This window comes from Pithys albifrons, chromosome 8, assembly GCF_047495875.1.
Source record: "Pithys albifrons albifrons isolate INPA30051 chromosome 8, PitAlb_v1, whole genome shotgun sequence".
NCBI lineage: Eukaryota > Metazoa > Chordata > Aves > Passeriformes > Thamnophilidae > Pithys > Pithys albifrons.
In genome coordinates, this window is record NC_092465.1 from 2,235,504 (window position 1) to 2,257,346 (window position 21,843).

The following is a 21,843-nucleotide window of genomic DNA, read 5'->3' on the forward strand; positions in this document are numbered from 1 at the left end:
GGAGCATAAACACAGTTTATTGTGGGGAAAAAAGAGATTTTCAAGGGCCACTGATAACACATTGGGAGGATCAACTGCAGCCAAAGGGAAAGGACAATCTGCAGCACCTCAGGGATCTGTCCAGGCAATGAGATGCAGGCTGGGGTGTTAATAATCCCCCAAAATATCCCCCCCAGGAGTGAAAGGGCACCAAAAGGCACCAATATCAGCCCAATGCCATCTGCAGCAAGCCTCGGATTCCTAATTAACCTGCTCGCTTAATCAAGCGGAAAAAAGGCCTCTGGTTAATTAGGGGGAAGCAGAGCAAGGCAGCTGCTCCCAGCTCATGGATCACCAGGCTCATCCCAGCTCCTGGAGAGGGAGGGACATCCCTCCCACAGTGCAGGGGGGAAAACACCTGGAAAAACAGGATATCACATGAGCTTCCCAAGGTAAGGGAGGGACAAGCCCCTGGGATGAACCAGGAAAAGCTTCTGAGCAACACCAACTGCAGAGATGGCCCAAAGCCAAACTAGAGTAGGAATGTGCCAAAAAAAGGGGGGAAAACTGGCCTGGAAGGGAAGGGTTGGAGGGCACTGGAAACCTGGAGAATCTTCCAGAGGTGATATTGAGTTTGGAACATGGAGGGTGGGGAGAACTGTGGGAGCTGCTTCCAACCAGCTGGCACAAAGCAAGGAACACAAATCCCCCAGGAATGGGACATGAGGAGCAGAACCACGAGGGGATGAAGAAGCTTTGGATGGGAGGAGTGGGGGAACTGTGGGAGCTGCTCCCAACCAGCTGGCACAAAGCAAGGAACACAAATCCCCCAGGAATGAGGCAGGAGCAGAACCACGAGGGGATGAAGAAGCTTTGGATGAGGGGAGTGGATGGGAGGAGTGGGGGAACTGTGGGAGCTGCTCTCAACCAGCTGACAGAAAGCAAGGAACACACATCCCTTCAGGAATGAGGCAGGAGCAGAACCACGAGGGGATGAGGAAGCTTTGGATGGGAGGAGTGGTGGGAGAGAGGTGGGAGAAGGGAGATGACACCACCAGACTCACATGTGGGGAAACAACAGTGTGGAGATGCAGGGAATGTTGGTGTGTTGGGCATGGGAAGCCACAGGGAGTGTGCCAAGGGAATCAGGAGCTCCATCCTGGACTAAAACACAGCTGGAGATTCCTGCAGAAAGGACAAGCAGCCCCAGAGGTGGCAGGGAAGTCACAAGGGACAGACACATCCAGGAGGTGTTTCCTCCCCACTAAGGAGCTCTGGCAGCCCCTTCTGAGCTCCTGGGTAAGGACTGAGGAAGGGACAGAAGCAAAATCAAGGTTTTACACCCCAAAAAAAGCAGGCAGAGCAGTGCTGTGCTCCAGCTGGGCAGCTGGAGAGCCTCTCCTGGAGCATCCCAGCAGTGTGGCCTGGAAGAAGAGCCCAGTGTTGGAACACTGAGGATGGATGGAGTCCCACCAGGGTTATTTCTTGCTCTGAATGGCCCTTATCCAATTTCCTGCCAGCAGAAAAGCAATTGCTGGAGAAATATCTCACCAACATCTGGTGGTTCAGTGTTATTGCCTCGTTGAGCATCTTCAAACCCTCTCCTGACAACTGACAGAGCAGGGAATGACCCAACTGCAGGTTCAGGGATTGTGTTTGCCCAGCTCAAAACCAAGAAACATTCATTTGATGGGCAGAAAGAGGGAAATCAGATGTTTGGAGTGAGCAATTTTCAAGCAGATCTGTGGCATCATCAGCAATCAATTTTTCCATCTCACAGATTTCTCCCATTACTGTCCCTAATTACCAAAATAATCAGCAGCAATCAATTATTACCAGGAGTAATTTTTACACAGAGTAGGAAGAACAGTCTACAGTGGATACCTGGAAGGGCACAGACATGCTGAAAACCACTTTGGAAGTGAAAAATCCTGGCCCCACTCCCAGCAGAATGGGTTGTTATAAGAATTATCAATGTTTTTCTGAGAATATTCTGAAATTGGAAGCTCAGCCCTGGCTGCCACAGAGGTTTCTCTCACATGAACAGCTGTGACAGGACCACCAAACAAGGACAATGGAAGAGTTTCTCATTTGGTTGGTTTGGGTTTGGTTTTTAGTTTCTTACCTCCTCTTGATCCAGCATTTGTTGCTTCAGTTTTTCAGCCAGTTGGCTCTGCTGGTTGATCTCATCATCCTGCAAGAAAAAAAAAAAGAGATTTTTAGTTTCTTTTCACAGTTTCATTCGGTCACTTTTGATTTCCTCTTCTTGGAAAGGAAGGAAAAAAACCCACAGCAAACCTTGTGCATCTTTGAGAGGAGAGAAAACACAAAAATTCAGAACTGCACAGTGAAATTGGGATATTTGGGGTTTGTTTGGGGGATCAAATCCCACCTCACTTCCCACAGTCCTGCAAATGCTTCCCATGTTTTCCAGGGTAAAACTCAAACCTGCTGCCAGTTCCCTCCAGAATAATTCAATGGGCTTTGCTGCTTTTGATGAAGTGAAAGAATGGCTGATTTTCATTTGGTTTTCCTTTTTCTAATCAATCTGGACAAGCTGGAGGTTGCTCCTGGCAATGGATCTCCATCAGAAAAAAATAGATATAATTTATTAAAGACTTAACTACTCCTCTCAAGGCCACCAACACTGCTGGGTGTAACCAGAGACCTCCTGCACCCCAAAATTAAGGTTTCAACCCCACCCCACTCCCTCCCTGGGCATTCACCAACAGCCAAATTCAATATTAACAGTCAAGGACACAGAGGGGCTTTTTTTTTTTTCCTGGTGTTTTCCTAATTAAAGTGAATATTGATTGCTGATGAAATCTCCCCTTTTCTGCTGCTCTGTCCAATGGCTTTAGAGGGGATTTTTTTTCCCCACTCCACATTTTCAGAAAAGCCAAAGCTTTGATGGCCCAGCCCTTGGGTGAGTGTTTTGCTGAGAGCTTTTAGTGCCAGTGAGGAGTCCAAGCTGTGCAAATAAATAACCAAACAAACCACCTGCACTTTGGGCACAGCTGGAAGGACACAAACAAAAGGGTGTTTTCCTTAAAATTCTAATCCATGATACAGATTAAAAATAAGATCATAGAATGGATTGGGTTGGAAAAGCCCTTTGAGATCATCAAGTCCAACCCTTGATCCAACCCCACTGTGATCACCAGCCCAGGGCACAGAGTGCCCTGGGCTGGTGATCACAGTGGGGTTGGATCAAGATAGTAGGGTTGGATCAAGACATGGTGGTTTCTCACTCAGTGCCACATCCATAGAATCACAGAATCATAGAATGGATTGGGTTGGAAAAGCCCTCCCAGATCATCAAGTCCAACCCTTGGTCCAACTCCAGTCCCTTTACCAGATCATGGCACTCAGTGCCACGGCCAAGCTCAGCTGAAAAACCTCCAGGGATGGGGAATCCACCCCCTCTCTGGGCAGCCCATTCCAATCCCTGAGCACTCTCTCTGCAAAGAATTTCCTCATGATCTCCAACTTCAATTTCCCCTGGCAGAGCTTGAGCCCATCATGCCCCCTTGTCCTATTGCTGATGCCCCCCTGGTTTTGGAGAGAGAGGGAACAGTTTGCTGAAGGATATGACAGAAAGCCCTGAAGAAAAGAAGTGCTGGAAAGCCTGTGCCGAGGCATGAAAATTAAAGGGAAATTTGGTTCTAATTTCCTGGTGAGTTCCCAGCACTGCACAGGGAGCACATCATGGACAAGATCTGGGTTTACACACTGAGTGGGTTGGGAATTCTCCAAACTTCCCAGTTCATGATGCTCAGGAATGACAGACAAGCAGAATCCCAGACTATTCTGAGTTGGAAGGACCCACAAGGACCATCGAGTCCAACTCTTCAGTCAGTGGCCCACACAGGGGATTGAACCCATGACCTTGGCATTGTTACAACCAAGTTCTAACCCACTCATTTTGGGCACAGTTCTCCAGTGTCACCCAGCACATGGAAACTTGGTTTTAATTTCCTGGTGAGCTCCCAGCACTGCACAGGGAGCACATCATGAACAAGATCTGGGTTTACACACTGAGTGGGTTGGGAACTTCCCAAACTTCCCAGTTCCTGGTGCTCAGGAATAACAGACAACCCCCCCATTTTGGGCACAGTTCTCCACTTCCACCCAGCACATGGAAACTTGGTTCCAACTTCATGGTGAGTTCCCAGCACTGCACAGGGAGCACATCATGGACAAGATCTGGGTTTACACACTGAGTGGGTTGGGAATTCTCCAATCCTCTCAGTTCAGGGTGCTCAGGAATGACAGACAACCAGAATCACAGAATCCCAGACTATTCTGAGTTGGAAGGACCCACAAGGACCATGGAGTCCAACTCTTCAGTCAATGGCCCACACAGGGGATTGAACCCATGACCTTGGCATTGTTACAGCCAAGTTTTAACCAACTGAGCTCATCTATCTATCTATCTATCTATCTATCTATCTATCTATCTATCTATCTATCTATCTATCCATCCACCCATCTCTCTAGCCCAGAATCCCAGACTATTCTGAGTTGGAAGGACCCACAAGGACCATCGAGTCCAACTCTTCAGTCAATGGCCCACACAGGGGATTGAACCCATGACCTTGGCATTGTTACAACCAAGTTCTAACCCCCCCATTTTGGGCACAGTTCTCCACTCCCACCCAGCACATGGAGACCAAGCCCACCTTGTCATCCAGCTGCCTGTAGAGACTGGCAATCTCCTCCTCGTACTTGTGCTTCTCCTCCGTGGAGATTGTGGCCACCACCGGCGTGATGTTGTCAATGATTGGGGTGTTGTCACAGGGCTCCAGGTTCTTCTGGTCCTTGGCACTGATCTGCTCATCCTCTGGCACAGCTTCTCCTGCAGGAACACAATCCAACACACAGGGGTGTCCAAACCATGGAGATCTTTGGATGGGCCTTCATGGACGCCGAGAGGGACTTGGGAGAGCCAGGAAGGGCTTTATGTCACTGCCAGGGGTGGGGATGGCAAGGAAAAGTGGGGGTGGAAGGGTGACCATTCTCCTTGGGATGGTCATCTCCATGGCTGGAAACCCAGACATTCCTAACCATAATCCTGGAGGTCTTTTCCAACCCTAATGATGGATGAAAATGCAGCAACAGGTTGAACAGTTGCCACTAAAAACAAGGAATTCCTGGCTCTGCTTCCACTCAAACCCTTCCTGGATGGGATTTGTTCCAGGGATTAACAGAGGGGTAAATAAGGAGGAAAACAGAGGTGTGAATAAGGAGGAAAAATAAAGAGGAAAAACAGAGATGTAAAAAAGGAGGAAACACAGAGGTGTGAATAAGGAGGAAAAACAGAGGGGTAAATAAAGAGGAAAAATAAGGAGGAAAAACAGAGGTGTAAATAAGGAGGAAAAACAGAGGTGTGAATAAGGAGGAAAAATAAGAAGTTAAAACAGAGGTGGGAATAAGGAGGAAAAACAGAGGTGGGAATAAGGAGGAAAAACAGAGGTGTGAATAAGGAGGAAAACAGAGGTGTGAATAAGGAATAAAAACAGAAGTGTAAATAAGGAGGAAAAATAAAGAGGAAAAACAGAGATGTAAAAATGGAGGAAAAACAGAGGTGTAAATAAGGAGGAAAAATAAGGAGAAAAACAGAGGTGTAAATAAGGAGGAAAACAGAAGTGTAAATAAAGAGGAAAAACAGAGGTGTGAATAAAGAGGAAAACCAGGAGTGTAAATAAGGAGATAAAACAGAGGTGTGAATAAGGAGGAAAAACAAAGGGGTAAATAAGGAGGAAAACAGGTGTGAATAAGGAGGAAAAATAAGGAGGAAACACAGAGGTGTGAATAAGGAATAAAAACAGAAGTGTAAATAAGGAGGAAAAATAAGGAGGAAAAACAGAGATGTAAAAAAGGAGGAAAAACAGAGGTGTAAACAAGGAGGAAAAATAAGGAGGAAAAACAGAGGTGTAAATAAGGAGGAAAAATAAGGAGAAAACCAGAGGTGTAAATAAGGAGGAAAAATAAGGAGGAAAAATAGAGATGTGAATAAGGGGGAAAAACAGAGATGTAAATAAGGAGGAAAAACAGAGGTGTAAATAAGGAGGAAAAATAAGGAGAAAACCAGAGGTGTAAATAAGGAGGAAAATCCCCTGACTTCCTAAATTCTGTTGGCAATTAAACATCTCTTTTGTTCAAGCTTAAAGCAGGAAAATGTGATTGGAAATGAAGCCCCATCACCCCTCTGCAAGCTCTTCACCCAAACCAGTTTCTGCCCTGTTTCTAAAGGCTTGGTGGTACTTCATGTTGTTCATGAGAACAATGTGCATTGATTTTTCCCTGCTGGATCTCACAGGATGGAGCAGGGCAGGGCTGGATGGAGCAGGGCAGGGCTGGATCTCACAGGATGGAGCAGGGCAGGGCTGGATGGAGCAGGGCAGGGCTGGATCTCACAGGATGGAGCAGGGCAGGGCTGGATCTCACAGGATGGAGCAGGGCAGGGCTGGATCTCACAGGATGGAGCAGGGCAGGGCTGGATCTCACAGGATGGAGCAGGGCAGGGCTGGATCTCACAGGATGGAGCAGGGCAGGGCTGGATCTCACAGGATGGAGCAGGGCAGGGCTGGATGGAGCAGGGCAGGGCTGGATCTCACAGGATGGAGCAGGGCAGGGCTGGATGGAGCAGGGCAGGGCTGGATGGAGCAGGGCAGGGCTGGATGGAGCAGGGCAGGGCTGGATCTCACAGGATGGAGCAGGGCAGGGCTGGATGGAGCAGGGCAGGGCTGGATCTCACAGGATGGAGCAGGGCAGGGCTGGATCTCACAGGATGGAGCAGGGCAGGGCTGGATCTCACAGGATGGAGCAGGGCAGGGCTGGATGGAGCAGGGCAGGGCTGGATGGAGCAGGGCAGGGCTGGATGGAGCAGGGCAGGGCTGGATCTCACAGGATGGAGCAGGGCAGGGCTGGATCTCACAGGATGGAGCAGGGCAGGCTCAGGGTACCCAGGGCAAGGCTCCTCCTCTCAGGCAGTGCAGGAGCCACCAGGAATGGTTCGTTTCTTTATTCCCTGGGCAAGAACCTCCTGCCTGGAAAGCACAGAGCAGGTTGTGCTCCTGGAGGCTGGAAAGAACAGGAGGGCACACCCCTGTCCTGCCACCCTTTTATGCTGCACATCCTTTTATTTTGTACCCCACCTTTTATTTTGTACCCCACCTTTTATTTTGTACCCCACCTTTTATTTTGTACCCCACCTTTTATTTTATACCCCACCTTTTATTTTACATCCCACCTTTTTATTTTATAGCCCAACCATGTTATTTTATACCCCACCTTCTTATTTTATACTCCACTTTTTATTTTATACCTCACCTTATTTTATACCTCACCTTTTTATTTTATACACCTTTATATTTTATACCCCACCTTTTTATTATATACCTTTATATTTTATACCCCACCTTTTTATTTTATACCTTTATATTTTATACCCCACCATTTTATTTCATACCCCAACCTTTTATTTTATACCCCACCTTTTCACTTTATACACATTTATATTTTATACCCCACCTTTTTATTTTGTACACCACCTTTTTATTTTATACCCCACATTTTATTTCATACCCCACCTTTTTATTTTACATCCCACCTTTTTATTTTATACCCCACCTTTTTTATTTTATACACCTTCATATTTTATACTCCACATTTTATTTTATTTTATTTTATTTTATTTTATTTTATTTTATTTTATTTTATTTTATTTTATACACCTTTATATTTTATACCCCACCTTTTTATTTTATACACCTTTTTATTTTATACTCCACATTTTATTTTATTTATTTTATTTTATTTTATTTTACACACCTTTTTATTTTATACTCCACATTTTATTTTATTTTATTTTATTTTATTTTATTTTATTTTATTTTATACACCTTTATATTTTATACCCCACCTTTATATTTTATACCCCACCTTTTTATTTTATACTCCACATTTTATTTTATTTTTTTATTTTATTTTATTTTATTTTATTTTATTTTATTTTATTTTATTTTATTTTATACACCTTTTTATTTTATACCCCACATTTTATTTTATTTTATTTTATTTTATTTTATTTTATTTTATTTTATTTTATACACCTTTTTATTTTATACCCCACCTTTTTATTTTATACACCTTTTATGGAAATGGCACTGGGAATATTCCCTGGAGTCTGCAGGGACAGCCCCACATCTCCATGGAAATGGCACTGGGAATATTCCCTGGAGTTTGCAGGGACAGCCCCACATCTCCATGGAAATGGCACTGGGAATATTCCCTGGAGTTTGCAGGGACAGCCCCACATCTCCATGGAAATGGCACTGGGAATATTCCCTGGAGTCTGCAGGGACAGCCCCACATCTCCATGGAAATGGCAATGGGAATATTCCCTGCAGTCTGCAGGGACAGCCCCACATCTCCATGGAAATGGCACTGGGAATATTCCCTGGAGTCTGCAGGGACAGCCCCACATCTCCATGGAAATGGCACTGGGAATATTCCCTGGAGTCTGCAGGGACAGCCCCACATCTCCATGGAAATGGCAATGGGAATATTCCCTGGAGTCTGCAGGGACAGCCCCACATCTCCATGGAAATGGCAATGGGAATATTCCCTGGGGTCTCCAGGGACAGGCAGGGAGCACAAGCAGCAGGGAGAGGACAGAGTGCTGGTGAATGGAGCTGCATCCAGCTGGTCACCAGTGGTGTCCCCAGGGGTCTGTGTTGGGTCCTGTCCTGTTTAACATCTTTATTGATGATTTAGATGAGGGGATTGAGTCCATCAGCAGCAAATTTGCTGATGACACCAAGTTGGGAGGGAGTGTCGACCTGCTGGAAGGCAGGAGGGCTCTGCAGAGGGATCTGGACAGGCAGGAGGGCTCTGCAGAGGGAGCTGGACAGGCAGGAGGGCTCTGCAGAGGGATCTGGACAGGCAGGAGGGCTCTGCAGAGGGACCTGGACAGGCAGGAGGGCTCTGCAGAGGGACCTGGACAGGCAGGAGGGCTCTGCAGAGGGACCTGGACAGGCAGGAGGGATGGGCTGATCCCAATGGGATGAGGTTCAACAAGGCCAAGTGCAGGTCCTGCCCTTTGGCCACCCCAAGCCCTGCAGCGCTCCAGGCTGGGCACAGAGTGGCTGGAGAGCAGCCAGGCAGAGGGACCTGGGGGGACTGAGGGACAGGAAGCTCAACAGGAGCCAACAGTGTGCCCAGGTGGCCAAGAAGGCCAAGGGGATCCTGGCCTGGATCCAAACTAGCGTGGCCAGCAGGCCCAGGGCAGTGACCCTTCCCCTGGACTCTGCCTTGGGGAGGCCACACCTTGAGTGTTGTGTTCAGTTCTGGGCCCCTCAGTTGAGGAAAGAACTTGAGGGGCTGGAGCGGGGCCAGAGAAGAGCAACGAGGCTGGAGAAGGGACTGGAGCACAAGTGCTGTGGGGAAAGGCTGAGGGAGCTGGGGGTGTTCAGCCTGGAGAAGAGGAGGCTCAGAGGTGACCTCAGCACTGTCTGGAACTGCCTGAAGGGAAGTTCTGGCCAGCTGGGGGTTGGTCTCTTCTCCCAGGCACTCAGCAATAGGACAAGGGGGCACGATGGGCTCAAGCTCTGCCAGGGGAAATTGAAGTTGGAGAGCAGAAAGAAATTCTTTGCACAGAGAGTGCTCAGGGATTGGAATGGGCTGCCCAGAGAGGGGGTGGATTCCCCATCCCTGGAGGTTTTTCAGCTGAGCTTGGCCGTGGCACTGAGTGCCATGATCTGGTAAAGGGACTGGAGTTGGCCCAAGGGTTGGACTTGATGATCTCAGAGGTCTTTTCCAACCCAATCCATTTTAGGATTCTGTGAATTCCTGCAGCCACAAAGCTCAGGGATGACCTTCCAAGTAGAATGTTCAAAAGGCAGGTCACAAATTGAGCCTAATAATTAAATCACTTATTTTTTTCTTGCTTTGAGTGCTTGTGGTTTAGACCCATCAACACACAGGAAATGACAAGCAATTTAGAAAATCAAAATAACTCCCAAGCAGTGTTTTCCTGTTGGGATTTCAGGAGAGATGCAGGATTGGCTTCTTTGGGTTGAGAGTTTGCAGTTTGGGCTTTGATTTTTGAAACGGGAAAGAAAATAATTAAAGTAAGGACAGTTTGCTAAAATTATTTTCCAACACTCCAGATGAAATAAGAACTCTTTAATTTCTATGTAGGCATAAAAATCCTGTTCTCCTCTTCCATCCTACACTACCTGAACATAATTCCCTGTGTTTCCAAACAGAAAATTGGCTCTTCTCCACATCAACTTCACTTGGAAGCCACAGAAGCAGCCAAGTGGTGATTCCTCTCACCAGATGACAGTGCCTATCACTGTACTAGAGGATTAATTATTCAAATGTTAATTATAAAAACCCCAAGGCCCAGCTATCCCAAAGCACAGAGAGCTGATTCTCATGCCTGAGGAGCAGAGTTCTTGTGAAAACCCTCCAACATAATGACATTTCTCCTTTCCATTATTAATATTATTACCAACATTAAAATCAGAAATTCTCTACACCAACTAATCTGGGAATTTAAATTGTTCCCTCTGCTGCTTTCCCTTGGTTTTTTTTGTTTTTTTGCTTCCTCACCTTTCAGTCCCTGTTTTGAGCTCAGAATTGAGCAGCTCTTGTGATTTCAGGTGAGGTTCCAACCCCCCCATTCCCACCTCCTGCCACATACCATTCCTCCACCTGTTCAGCTCCAGCTCCAGGTGCTGGATAACGTTCTTCAGGCTCTTGTTTTTGTCTTTCTCCTTCTCATATTTCTTCTTCCACTCCTCAGCTGTCAGCTCCAGGTTCACCGACACCGTGTTCTTGATGGTCTTGGCCCTGCAGGACAAAACCAGGTTCCAGCTCCAACCTGAGCCTTGTCTTAGTGCCAGAACACAAAGGGAAACTACCAGAGAAGCTGGGGCTGCTCCATCATCCCTGGGAGTATCCAAGGCTGGACAGAGCTTGGAGTATCCAAGGCTGGACAGGGCTTGGACAGGGCTTGGAGACCCAAATGAGAAGCTCTGGAATGTGTTCTTGGATTAAGGACAAAGCCAAGCTCTGATGTTGCTGGTCTGAGACCCACAGGACACCCCCAGCAATGTCCCCCTTCTCCAGCAACCACCCCTGCCACTCCACCACCAAAGCTCAGCCGTGTCTCCAACACCTCAGCGTGAAGAACATCAACCCATCCAGGCAAATGTGGAAATTCATCCTCCCTGAAAGCCAAACAAATTCCCTTTTGGGGGTTGGAGGAGAATTCAGGTCACCACCAGGTACTCCAGGGGTTACTCCAGAGCTCCCAACCAATCCCTGGAGCTCAGGAAGCTTCAGGTCTTTGCCCTTCACTGCTCAGACAGTCCCTTCACACGACCCCAGTGGTGTTGAGTAAAGCAGAAGATCAGCAAAGGAAGACCAGACAAACCTCCCACCACTCTCCAGTGCTTTGTAAGAGTTTTATTATCCTAAAAAGTGTTTTAAAATAATTCATAACTGGTCAGGGTTTGCATATTGTGTGTGCCAAAAGCAGAGCTCAAGTTCCCACTCACTGAACTGCACTGGGGGGAAAAGAATAAAATTTATGCTAAAAATGATATAAAAGCACCAGAGAAGATGGAGCAGAAGGAGAAGAAGGTGATTCCCCACCCTCAGTGGATGTGCTGAGCAGCAGCCCTGGGGCTGAGAGGATGAATTTCACTCCTGACATTTATTTCAATGGGGATATAATTCTCTTTTTGCCAGGGAGGAACCAGCAACCAGCCCTGAGTGGTGTCACTCAGGTCCTTAACAGTGTCACAGCAGAGAAAATCAGCCAAAGAGCCTGGAAAAAAAACCCTGGCAGGAGATTCCTGCCCCAAACAGTGACAGACAAGGCTGGGCTGGACATTCTGGGCACCACCTGCAAGCCCAGTGGGTCTCCCCCCTCACAGTGAAATGAGCAGCTCCCATTGCAGCCCAATTTTATCCTTTTTAAACAAATTAAACCCTCAAATACTGAGCTGTTTTCCCAGCCCTTCCAGTTGACATCCTGGCCCTCAGGAAGGTTCTCCTTGGGAATGTTCCTCTTGCCAGGGAAGGGTTAATCAAATCACACTCCCCCAAGTTCTGCCAGCCCAGGGTGGGACTTTGCAGATTGTTTTGTCCCAAAGAGAAAAGCAGGAGAGATGAAACCAAGAGGAACCAAACTGGGATCTAACAGGGGACCTGGACTCCAGAGTTGTTAACTCTGTGTATTTAATTACTGGGTTAATTATTGTGTTTATTTAACATTTCTGTGCCAAGGGAAGCAGAAGTTTCTGTCCTCAAAAAACTTGTTATTCATCATAAAATGGTGGAATAAAAACTACATGGCAACTCCAAGCCTGATTATGTTGGTGGTCACTGACTCCTTTTATAGCCCAAAAATTAAATTTGGTGGAACACAACCCAGTTCCAGACAGAGACAGATTGATGGCATCCTACAAACTCCTAAATTCTGGTTCAGACACTCCTGACTTGAAATTTTTTCCTTTCTGCTGTTACACAAAAGGAGTAATTTTCCAAACTCTCCGAGTTCTCCTCAATTGCCACAAGAGCAGTAATTACATAATGAGCCTGACCCAGTTCTGGACACTTTCCCAAAGTATTTCACAGGATTATTGGTGATGAACAGAGATGGAAAAGGAATTTTTTTCTGGATATTTCCACATTTATCTCATCCTTGCTTGTTCCTAAATTGCTGAGACTCTTCAAACACAAGGATGTCCATGAGCCACCACAACAATCTCTCAAAATTATCAATATTAGAGAGTCCACATCCTTCAATTTTTCTAATGGTTTAAAGATGTTTTTTGGAGATCCCTGAGGTGCCATTCAAGGAGAAGACACCTCTTAAAACCATCGAGATACAACAAAAAGGGACCAGAAAACTTCCCAGGGCCATTCCCTTCCCCATAAAATTCCAAAGCACCACCACAACTCCTTGTGCTTCCTGCAGGAGAACCTCCCAGGGCTTTGGAGCACTGGGAGTGAAGGGATGGCTCTCCCCAAGCTCTCCAGGAGGATTTTGGAACCAGAAACCACACAGTGCCCGTCGTGGTTTCCTCACAGTCCTGGGAGGACCATCCAGCCCCATTCCCAGCAGGACTCACCTCTGGCCAAACATCAGCGTGGATTTGGTCTCTGCCTCGTTGAACACCGAGGGGGAGCAGCAGATGACAATGGTGGTCCTGCAGTTGCCTCCCAGGGAGTCCTGCAGGATCCTGGTCATTTTGCTGTCTCGATAAGGAACGTGGGTTTTCTAATCAAAATACAGGGGAGAGACAAGAAGGGTTTTATCTTACAAAGTGCTGTTGTGGTGAGAGAGGACAGGAGGGGACAGTGACAGGTGTCCTGGACCTGAGGCAACAGTTCTGAAGAGTAACTGTTTGGATAGTTTTTTCTGCTCTCCAACTTCAATTTCCCCTGGCAGAGCTTGAGCCCATCGTGCCCCCTTGTCCTATTGCTGAGTGCCTGGGAGAAGAGACCAACCCCACCTGGCCACAAATTCCCTTCAGGGAGTTCCAGACAGTGCTGAGGTCACCTCTGAGCCTCCTCTTCTCCAGGCTGAACACCCCCAGCTCCCTCAGCCTCTCCCCACAGCACTTGTGCTCCAGTCCCTTCTCCAGCCTTGTTGCTCTTCTCAGTTGGGTTGGAAAACACCTCTGAGATCATCAACCCTTGATCCAACCCCACTGTGATCACCAGCCCAGGGCACTCTGTGCCCTGGGCTGGTGATCACAGTGGGGTTGGATCAAGACATGGTGGATTCTCTGCCCCTGGAGGTGTTTAAGAGGACACTCAGTGCCACATCCAGTCCCTTCTCCAGCCTCGTTGCTCTTCTCTGGCCCTGCTCCAGCCCCTCAATCTCTTTCCTCAACTGAGGGGCCCAGAACTGAACCACAACACTCAAGGTGTGGTAATCAAAGAGAGGTTGGATCAAGGGTTGGACTTGATGACCTCAGAAGTCTCTTCCAACCCAGTTCATTCCATGATTCTAAGATGGGATAACCCCTCAAGTGAAATCCCTGAGAATTAGTGGCTTATCTTGAGCAGAACAGCAGGAATGTCACCAGTTTGTGGCTGGAAAGGAAATATTTTCATCCTCCTGAATTGAAATGTTGCTCATTTAGTTTTGATGGGGATGGCAGAGAAAGAGAGAAATAAAAAGCAAACTCAATAACACAAACCAGGATTACTTACAGTTCCTTCTGCCAGGGCAGAGATCACATTGCCCAGGGCAGACAAAGACTTATTGATATTTTTAGCTTCGTCAAGAACAGCTCCCTCTGCTCCAGTTTTGCTGACCTGCCAAAGAAAGAACAGTCAGGCCTGGCCATGGGGACACAGAGACACAGTGGAACACCTGGAGATGCTCCTGGAGCTCAAACCAACCCCAGGGCTGCTCCTGGAACTCAAACCAACCCCAGGGCAACACCTGCAGATGCTCCTGCAACTCAAACCAACCCCAGGGCTGCTCCTGCAACTCAAACCAACTCCAGGACAACACCTGGAGATGCTCCTGCAGCTCAAACCAACCCCAGGGCAACACCTGCAGATGCTCCTGGAGCTCAAACCAACCCCAGGGCAACACTCAGAGACGCTCCTGGAGCTCAAACTAACCCCAGGGCAACACCTGAAGATGCTCCTGGAGCTCAAACCAACACCAGGGCAACACCTGGAGATGCTCCTGGAATTCCAACCAACCCCAGGGCAACACCCAGAGATGCTCCTGGAGCTCAAACCAACACCAGGGCTGCACCTGGAACTCAAACCAACTCCAGGGCAACACCTGCAGATGCTCCTGCAACTCAAACCAACCCCAGGGCTGCTCCTGCAACTCAAACCAACTCCAGAACAACACCTGGAGATGCTCCTGGAGCTCAAACCAACCCCAGGGCAACACCCAGAGATGCTCCTGGAGCTCAAACCAACCCCAGGGCTGCTCCTGGAACTCAAACCAACCCCAGGGCAACACCTGGAGATGCTCCTGGAGCTCAAACCAACCCCAGGGCAACACCCAGAGATGGTCCTGGAGCTCAAACTAACCCCAGGGCAACACCTGAAGATGCTCCTGGAGCTCAAACCAACACCAGGGCAACACCTGGAGATGCTCCTGGAATTCCAACCAACCCCAGGGCAACACCCAGAGATGCTCCTGGAGCTCAAACCAACACCAGGGCTGCACCTGGAACTCAAACCAACTCCAGGGCAACACCTGCAGATGCTCCTGCAACTCAAACCAACCCCAGGGCTGCTCCTGCAACTCAAACCAACTCCAGAACAACACCTGGAGATGCTCCTGGAGCTCAAACCAACCCCAGGGCAACACCCAGAGATGCTCCTGGAACTCAAAGCAACCCAGGGCAACACCTGGAGGTGCTCCTGGAACTCAAACCAACCTCAGGGCAACACCCAGAGATGCTCCTGGAATTCCAGCCAACCCCAGGGCAACACCTGGAGATGCTCCTGGAATTCCAACCAACCCCAGGGCAACACTCAGAGACGCTCCTGGAACTCAAACTAACCCCAGGGCAACACCTGAAGATGCTCCCGGAGCTCAAACCAACCCCAGGGCAACACCCAGAGATGCTCCTGGAACTCAAACCAACCCAGGGCAACATCTGAAGATGCTCCTGGAACTCAAACCAGCCCCAGGGCTGCTCCTGCAACTCAAACCAACCCCAGGGCAACACCCAGAGATGCTCCTGGAGCTCAAACCAGACCCAGGGCAACACCCAGAGATGCTCCTGGAATTCCAACCAACTCCAGGGCAAGACCTGGAGGTGCTCCTGGAACTCAAACCAACCCCAGGGCAACACCCAGAGATGCTCCTGGAATTCCAACAAACCCCAGGGCAAGATCTGGAGGTGCTCCTGGAACTCAAAGCAACCAAGCTTGGCCTCAGCAGAGGGAGGATAAAATATTTCTATATATTATCATATCTATATATTGTTATATATTTCCTCTAAATATATATTGGAAAGCAGAAACAGTCACCAGAATCAAAGGGGACATTCAGGGAGTACAAAAAGCCTTCAGGTATAAAACTGTTAATTGCTGGCATTTCATTGATCTAATAAGGGAAATAATCACAGAAAACCCACCAATGTGTTTGAATATGAGCAAATTAAAATGACAAACCACATAAAAATCCCATTTCTTTTTTTCAGAGACCCAAAACTAAATGCAAAGCTGCACAAAAGTCCACTGGTTCAATCCCCTCCATTAGAAATGTTGCAGATTGGAGGGGGGGGGGGTTGCATTTCATACCAATAATTCTGAACTGCTCCTTTCCTGCATCCCACATTTCAAAAAAAATAAATAAAATATCTTTATTAATGGTAACCTGAGGTGGGTTTTCTTGCTTTGCCACCCTGATCCCACCAGGAAAACTCACCTTCTCACTGCCAGCCAAGTCCACCAGGTAGAGCTTCCCACTGAGCTTCTTCTCCGTCTCCACATTCTCCTGTTTGATGTTGATGAGGAAGATGCTGTGGCTCCTGGAGCTGTGCTCGTTCATATCTGCAATTACAGGCTTGGGCTAATTAAACCCTGCCAGGGAACTGCATTTCATCCCACCAAACTCCAAAGCACGAGGGGAGCTGCAAATAAAGCCCAGGGGGTACAAAAGTTGCTGCCAGTCCCTCCCAGCAGCACCAGAATCGCTGGAATTGCAATGAAGATCTCAGGGAAATTGTGGGAGTCTCTTGGGAATTGTGGGAGTCTCTTCTCATCAAACACACAATATTTGATTCAAATTTCAGAGTGATTTTTTTGGCTTAGGGTGTTAAAGATCCTCCCTGACTCAGGTCACAGGTAAAACACAACCAGCTCCAGTCTCAGCTTCCACTTTTGTGGCTGTAGTTCCATAAAGTAGCAAAAAGAAATTATTAATAATCAGTAAACCACTTTCCCACTGTTTTCTCTATTTCCTCTGTTACCATAAACCCACCTCCCCCTTTCCCCCATTCCCATCAATGCTCAGCATTCTTTAAATTCCCTTTCTCTCATCATTCTTGAAATTTCCTGTTTCTCACAATTCTTGAAATTCCCTTTTTCTCATCATCATTTAAATTCCCTTTTTCTCCTCATTATTGAAATTCCCTTTTTCTCATCATTCTTGAAATTTCCTGCTTCTCATCATTCTTGAAATTCCCTTTTTCTTGTAATTATTTAAATTCCCTTTTTCTCGTAATTATATAAATTGCCTTTTTCTCATCATTTTTTAAATTCCCTTTTTCTCATCATTCTTGAAATTTCCTGTTTCTCATCATTCTTTAAATTCCCTTTTTCTTGTAATTATTTAAATTCCCTTTTTCTCATAATTTTTTAAATTCCCTTTTTCTCATCATTCTTTAAATTCCCTTTCTCTCATCATTATTGAAATTCCCTTTTTCTCATCATTATTTAAATTCCCTTTTTCTCATCATTATTTAAATTTCCTTTTTCTCACAATTCTTGAAATTCCCTTTCCCTCCTCATTATTGAAATTCCCTTTTCTCATCATTCTTTAAATTCCCTTTTTCTCATCATTATTTAAATTCCCTTTTTCTCACAATTATTTAAATTCCCTTTTACTCATAATTCTTAAAATTCCCTTTTTCTCCTCATTATTGAAATTCCCTTTTTCTCCTCATTATTGAAATTCCCTTTTTCTCATCATCATTTAAATTCCCTTTTTCTCATCATTCTTTAAATTCCCTTTTTCTCATTGTTATTGAAATTCCCTTTAACTCGTAATTATTTAAATTCCCTTTTTCTCATCGTTGTTTAAATTTCATTTTTCTCGTAATTATTTCAATTCCTTTTTTCTCCTCCATCTCCAAATTCTTTGGGGTTTTTTCACCTGCACTTCCCAATTTTCCTCCTTGGCTGCCAACCTTGGCCACAACTTTTCCATGTGCACCAATAACAATAGGGAAGCAGCAATTCCCACTGGGAAGCAGGAATTCCTCTCTAGGAAGCAGCAATTCCCACTGGGAAGCAGCAATTCCCACTGGGAAGCAGCAATTCCCACTGGGAAGCAGCAATTCCTCACTGGGAAGCAGCAATTCCCACTGGGAAGCAGCAATTCCCACTGGAAGCAGCAATTCCCCAGGGGGAATTCCTCACTGGGAAGCAGGAATTCCTCTCTGGGAAGCAGCAATTCCTCTCACTGGGAAGCAGGAATTCCCCACTGGAAGCAGGAATTCCTCTCACTGGGAAGCAGCAATTCCTCTCACTGGGAAGCAGCAATTCATCACTGGGAAGCAGAAATTCCTCACTGGGAAGCAGAAATTCCTCAGTGGGAAGCAGAAATTCCTCACTGGGAAGCAGCAATTCCTCATTGGGAAACAGGAATTCCTCTCTGGGAAGCAGGAATTCCACACTGGAAGCAGCAATTCCTCACTGGGAAGCAGCAATTCCTCACTGGAAGCAGCAATTCCTCTCTAGGAAGCAGCAATTCCTAACTGGGAAGCAGCAATTCCTCTCTGGGAAGCAGCAATTCCTCTCTGGGAAGCAGGAATTCCCCACTGGGAAGCAGCAATTCCCACTGGAAGCCCCCCAGCCCAGCCCAGGGACACTCACTGGTGACGGCCACGTGCCGGTTGGCCTTCCCTTCATCGATGACATCCAGGACCTCCTCAGGACTGGACACAAAGCGCTCTGTGCAACCCTGGCAAGAGGCAAGTGGAGATCAGAAACATTCCTGGTGCTCCCAATGGCTCAGGAGAGGTGATTAGCACTAATGAAGGAGCTAATTAGGAGAGCCATCCCCATCCAGTGGCTCGTTGAGGGGCCTCAGTTGGTTAAAACTTGGCTGTAACAATGCCAAGGTCATGGGTTCAATCCCCTGTGTGGGCCATGGACTGAAGAGTTGGACTCAATGGTCCTTGTGGGTCCTTCCAACTCAGAATAGTCTGGGATTCTGGGATGGAGAGAGGGATGGATGGATGGATGGATGGATGGATGGATGGATGGATGGATGGATGGATGGATGGATGGATGGATGGGTGGATGGATGGGTGGATGGATGGGTGGATGGATGGATGGATGGATGGATGAGCTCAGTTGGTTAAAACTTGGCTGTAACAATGCCAAGGTCATGGGTTCAATCCCCTGTGTGGGCCATTGACTGAAGAGTTGGACTCGATCCTTGTGGGTCCTTCCAACTCAGAATAGTCTGGGATTCTGTGATAGAGAGAGGGATGGAGGGATGGATGGATGGATGAGCTCAGTTGGTTAAAACTTGGTTGTAATAATACCAAGGTCATGGGTTCAATCCCCTGTGTGGGCCATTGACTTGAGTTGGACTTGATGATCCTTGTGGGTCCTTCCAACTCAGAATAGTCTGGGATTCTGGGATAGAGAGATGGGTGGATGGATAGATAGATAGATAGATAGATAGATAGATAGATAGATAGATAGATAGATAGAGTGATAGAGTGACAGAGAAATAGATAAATAGATAGATGATGGGTGGGTGGATGGATGGATGGATGGATGGATGGACAGAGTAGCTCAGTTGCTTAAAACTTCATTGTAATAATGCCAAGGTCATGGGTTCAATCCCCTCTGTGGGCCACTGATATATATATCTATAATAAGTGGAATAATCACAGAAAACCCACAAACATGTTGGATGCAAAGGGCTTGTTCTCTCAGTGTAATATTACTGAATAAATTATTTTATCAATTTTTTTCCTCCTCAGGCTGAGAATAAACAGAACATTATATGTATATTATTAAGGCTCACACATAGTCATAATAAATATATTAAATTTAAGTGAACATTATATGTATATTATTAAGGCTCACACATAGTCATAATAAATATATCAAATTTAAGTGAATATTATATGTTTATTATATTATTAAGGCTCACATATATTCATAATAAATATATTAAATTTAAGTGAATATTATATTATATGTATATTATCAAGGCTCACACAAATTCATAATAAATATATTAAATTTAAGTGAATATTGTATGTTAATTATATTATTAAGGCTCACATATATTCATACTAAATATATTAAATTTAAGTGACTATTATATGTTTATTATATTACTAAGGCTCACATATATTCATAATAAATACATTAAATTTAAGTGAATATTGTATGTTAATTATATTATTAAGGCTCACACATATTCATAATAAATATATTAATTTTAAGTGAATATTATATGTCTATTATATGTATATTATTAAGGCTCACACATGTTCATAATAAATATATTAAATTTAAGTGAACATTATATGTATATTATTAAGGCTCACACAAAGTCATAATAAATATATTAATTTTAAGTGAATATTATATGTTTATTATATATATATTATTAAGGCTCACACATGTTCATAATAAATATATTAAATTTAAGTGAATATTATGTGTTTATTATATGTATATTATTAAGGCTCACACATAGTCGTAATAAATACATTAAATTTAAGTGAATATTCTATGTTTATTATATTGTTAAAGCTCACATATATTCATAATAAATACATTAAATTTAAGTGAATATTATAAGTATATTTTATGTATATTATCAAGGCTCACACATATTCATAATAAATATATTAAATTTAAGTGAATATTATATTAGATGTATTATATGTATATTATTAAGGCTCACACATATTCATAATAAATACATTAAATTTAAGTGAATATTATATGTTTATTATATTATTAAGGCTCACATATATTCATAATAAATATATTAAATTTAAGTGAATATTATGTGTTTATTAGAAGTATATTATTAAGGCTCACACAAAGTCATAATAAATATATTAAATTTAAGTGAACATTATATGTATATTATTAAGGCTCACACAAAGTCATAATAAATATATTAATTTTAAGTGAATATTATATGTTTATTAATATATATATTATTAAGGCTCACACATGTTCATAATAAATATATTAAATTTAAGTGAATATTATGTGTTTATTATATGTATATTATTAAGGCTCACACATAGTCATAATAAATACATTAAATTTAAGTGAATATTATATGTTTATTATATTACTAAGGCTCACATATATTCATAATAAATACATTAAATTTAAGTGAATATTATAAGTATATTATATGTATATTATTAAGGCTCACACAAATTCATAAAAAATATATTAAATTTAAGTGAATATTGTATGTTTATTATATTATTAAGGCTCACATATATTCATAATAAATACATTAAATTTAAGTGAATATTATAAGTATATGTATATTATTAAGGCTCACACATAGTCATAATAAATACATTAAATTTAAGTGAATATTATATGTTTATTATATTATTAAGGCTTACATATATTCATAATAAATACATTAAATTTAAGTGAATATTCTATGTCTATTATTAAGGCTCACACGTGTTTATAACAAATATCTTCCATTTAAACGAGGGCCCAGAAGTTCCCCCAGCTCCTTCCCAACCCCACCAACCTGTTCTAAACCCTGGTGAGATTAAAGCACCTTTGGCAACGAAATATTAAAAGAACAAAATGCCTCCAGCTGTTCCCTTTCAGCTCTGACGTGAAAAGGGGGGAGATGAATCCTGAAAACTGAACATCACACCAGGAAAATGGAAACGTTCCAAGCCAGGGGAATAAAACCAAACGTGGCTGGAGCCCGTTAATGTTTCAGGAAACTGGTGCAGTACCAGTTGAACACTCGAGGCTTCGAAAAGGGGCTGAGTGAGGGAAAAATGGGAGGGGGCAAATCAACGTGAGGAAAAAAGGGGAAAATGAGGATTAAATCATCTCTTTTACCTTCACATACGGAACTCTGTTCTTGTCCTCGTGCAC

General features: G+C 44.6%; 1 protein-coding gene across 1 annotated transcript in view; it reads right to left on the reverse strand.

Annotated features, from left to right (window-relative positions):
• Positions 1–21,843, reverse strand: part of KIF5C (kinesin family member 5C) — an 81,556-nt gene that overhangs the window by 33,012 nt on the left and 26,701 nt on the right. The window contains exons 6-13 of the mRNA XM_071562453.1: positions 21,808–21,843; positions 18,592–18,679; positions 16,421–16,545; positions 14,224–14,328; positions 13,134–13,282; positions 10,694–10,842; positions 4,662–4,837; positions 2,105–2,173 (exon numbers count right to left, since the gene is read on the reverse strand). The exon at positions 21,808–21,843 is cut by the window's right edge and continues 20 nt beyond it. Of these exons, the coding sequence (XP_071418554.1) occupies positions 2,105–2,173; positions 4,662–4,837; positions 10,694–10,842; positions 13,134–13,282; positions 14,224–14,328; positions 16,421–16,545; positions 18,592–18,679; positions 21,808–21,843 (897 nt within the window). The remainder of the gene's footprint in view (positions 1–2,104; positions 2,174–4,661; positions 4,838–10,693; positions 10,843–13,133; positions 13,283–14,223; positions 14,329–16,420; positions 16,546–18,591; positions 18,680–21,807) is intronic.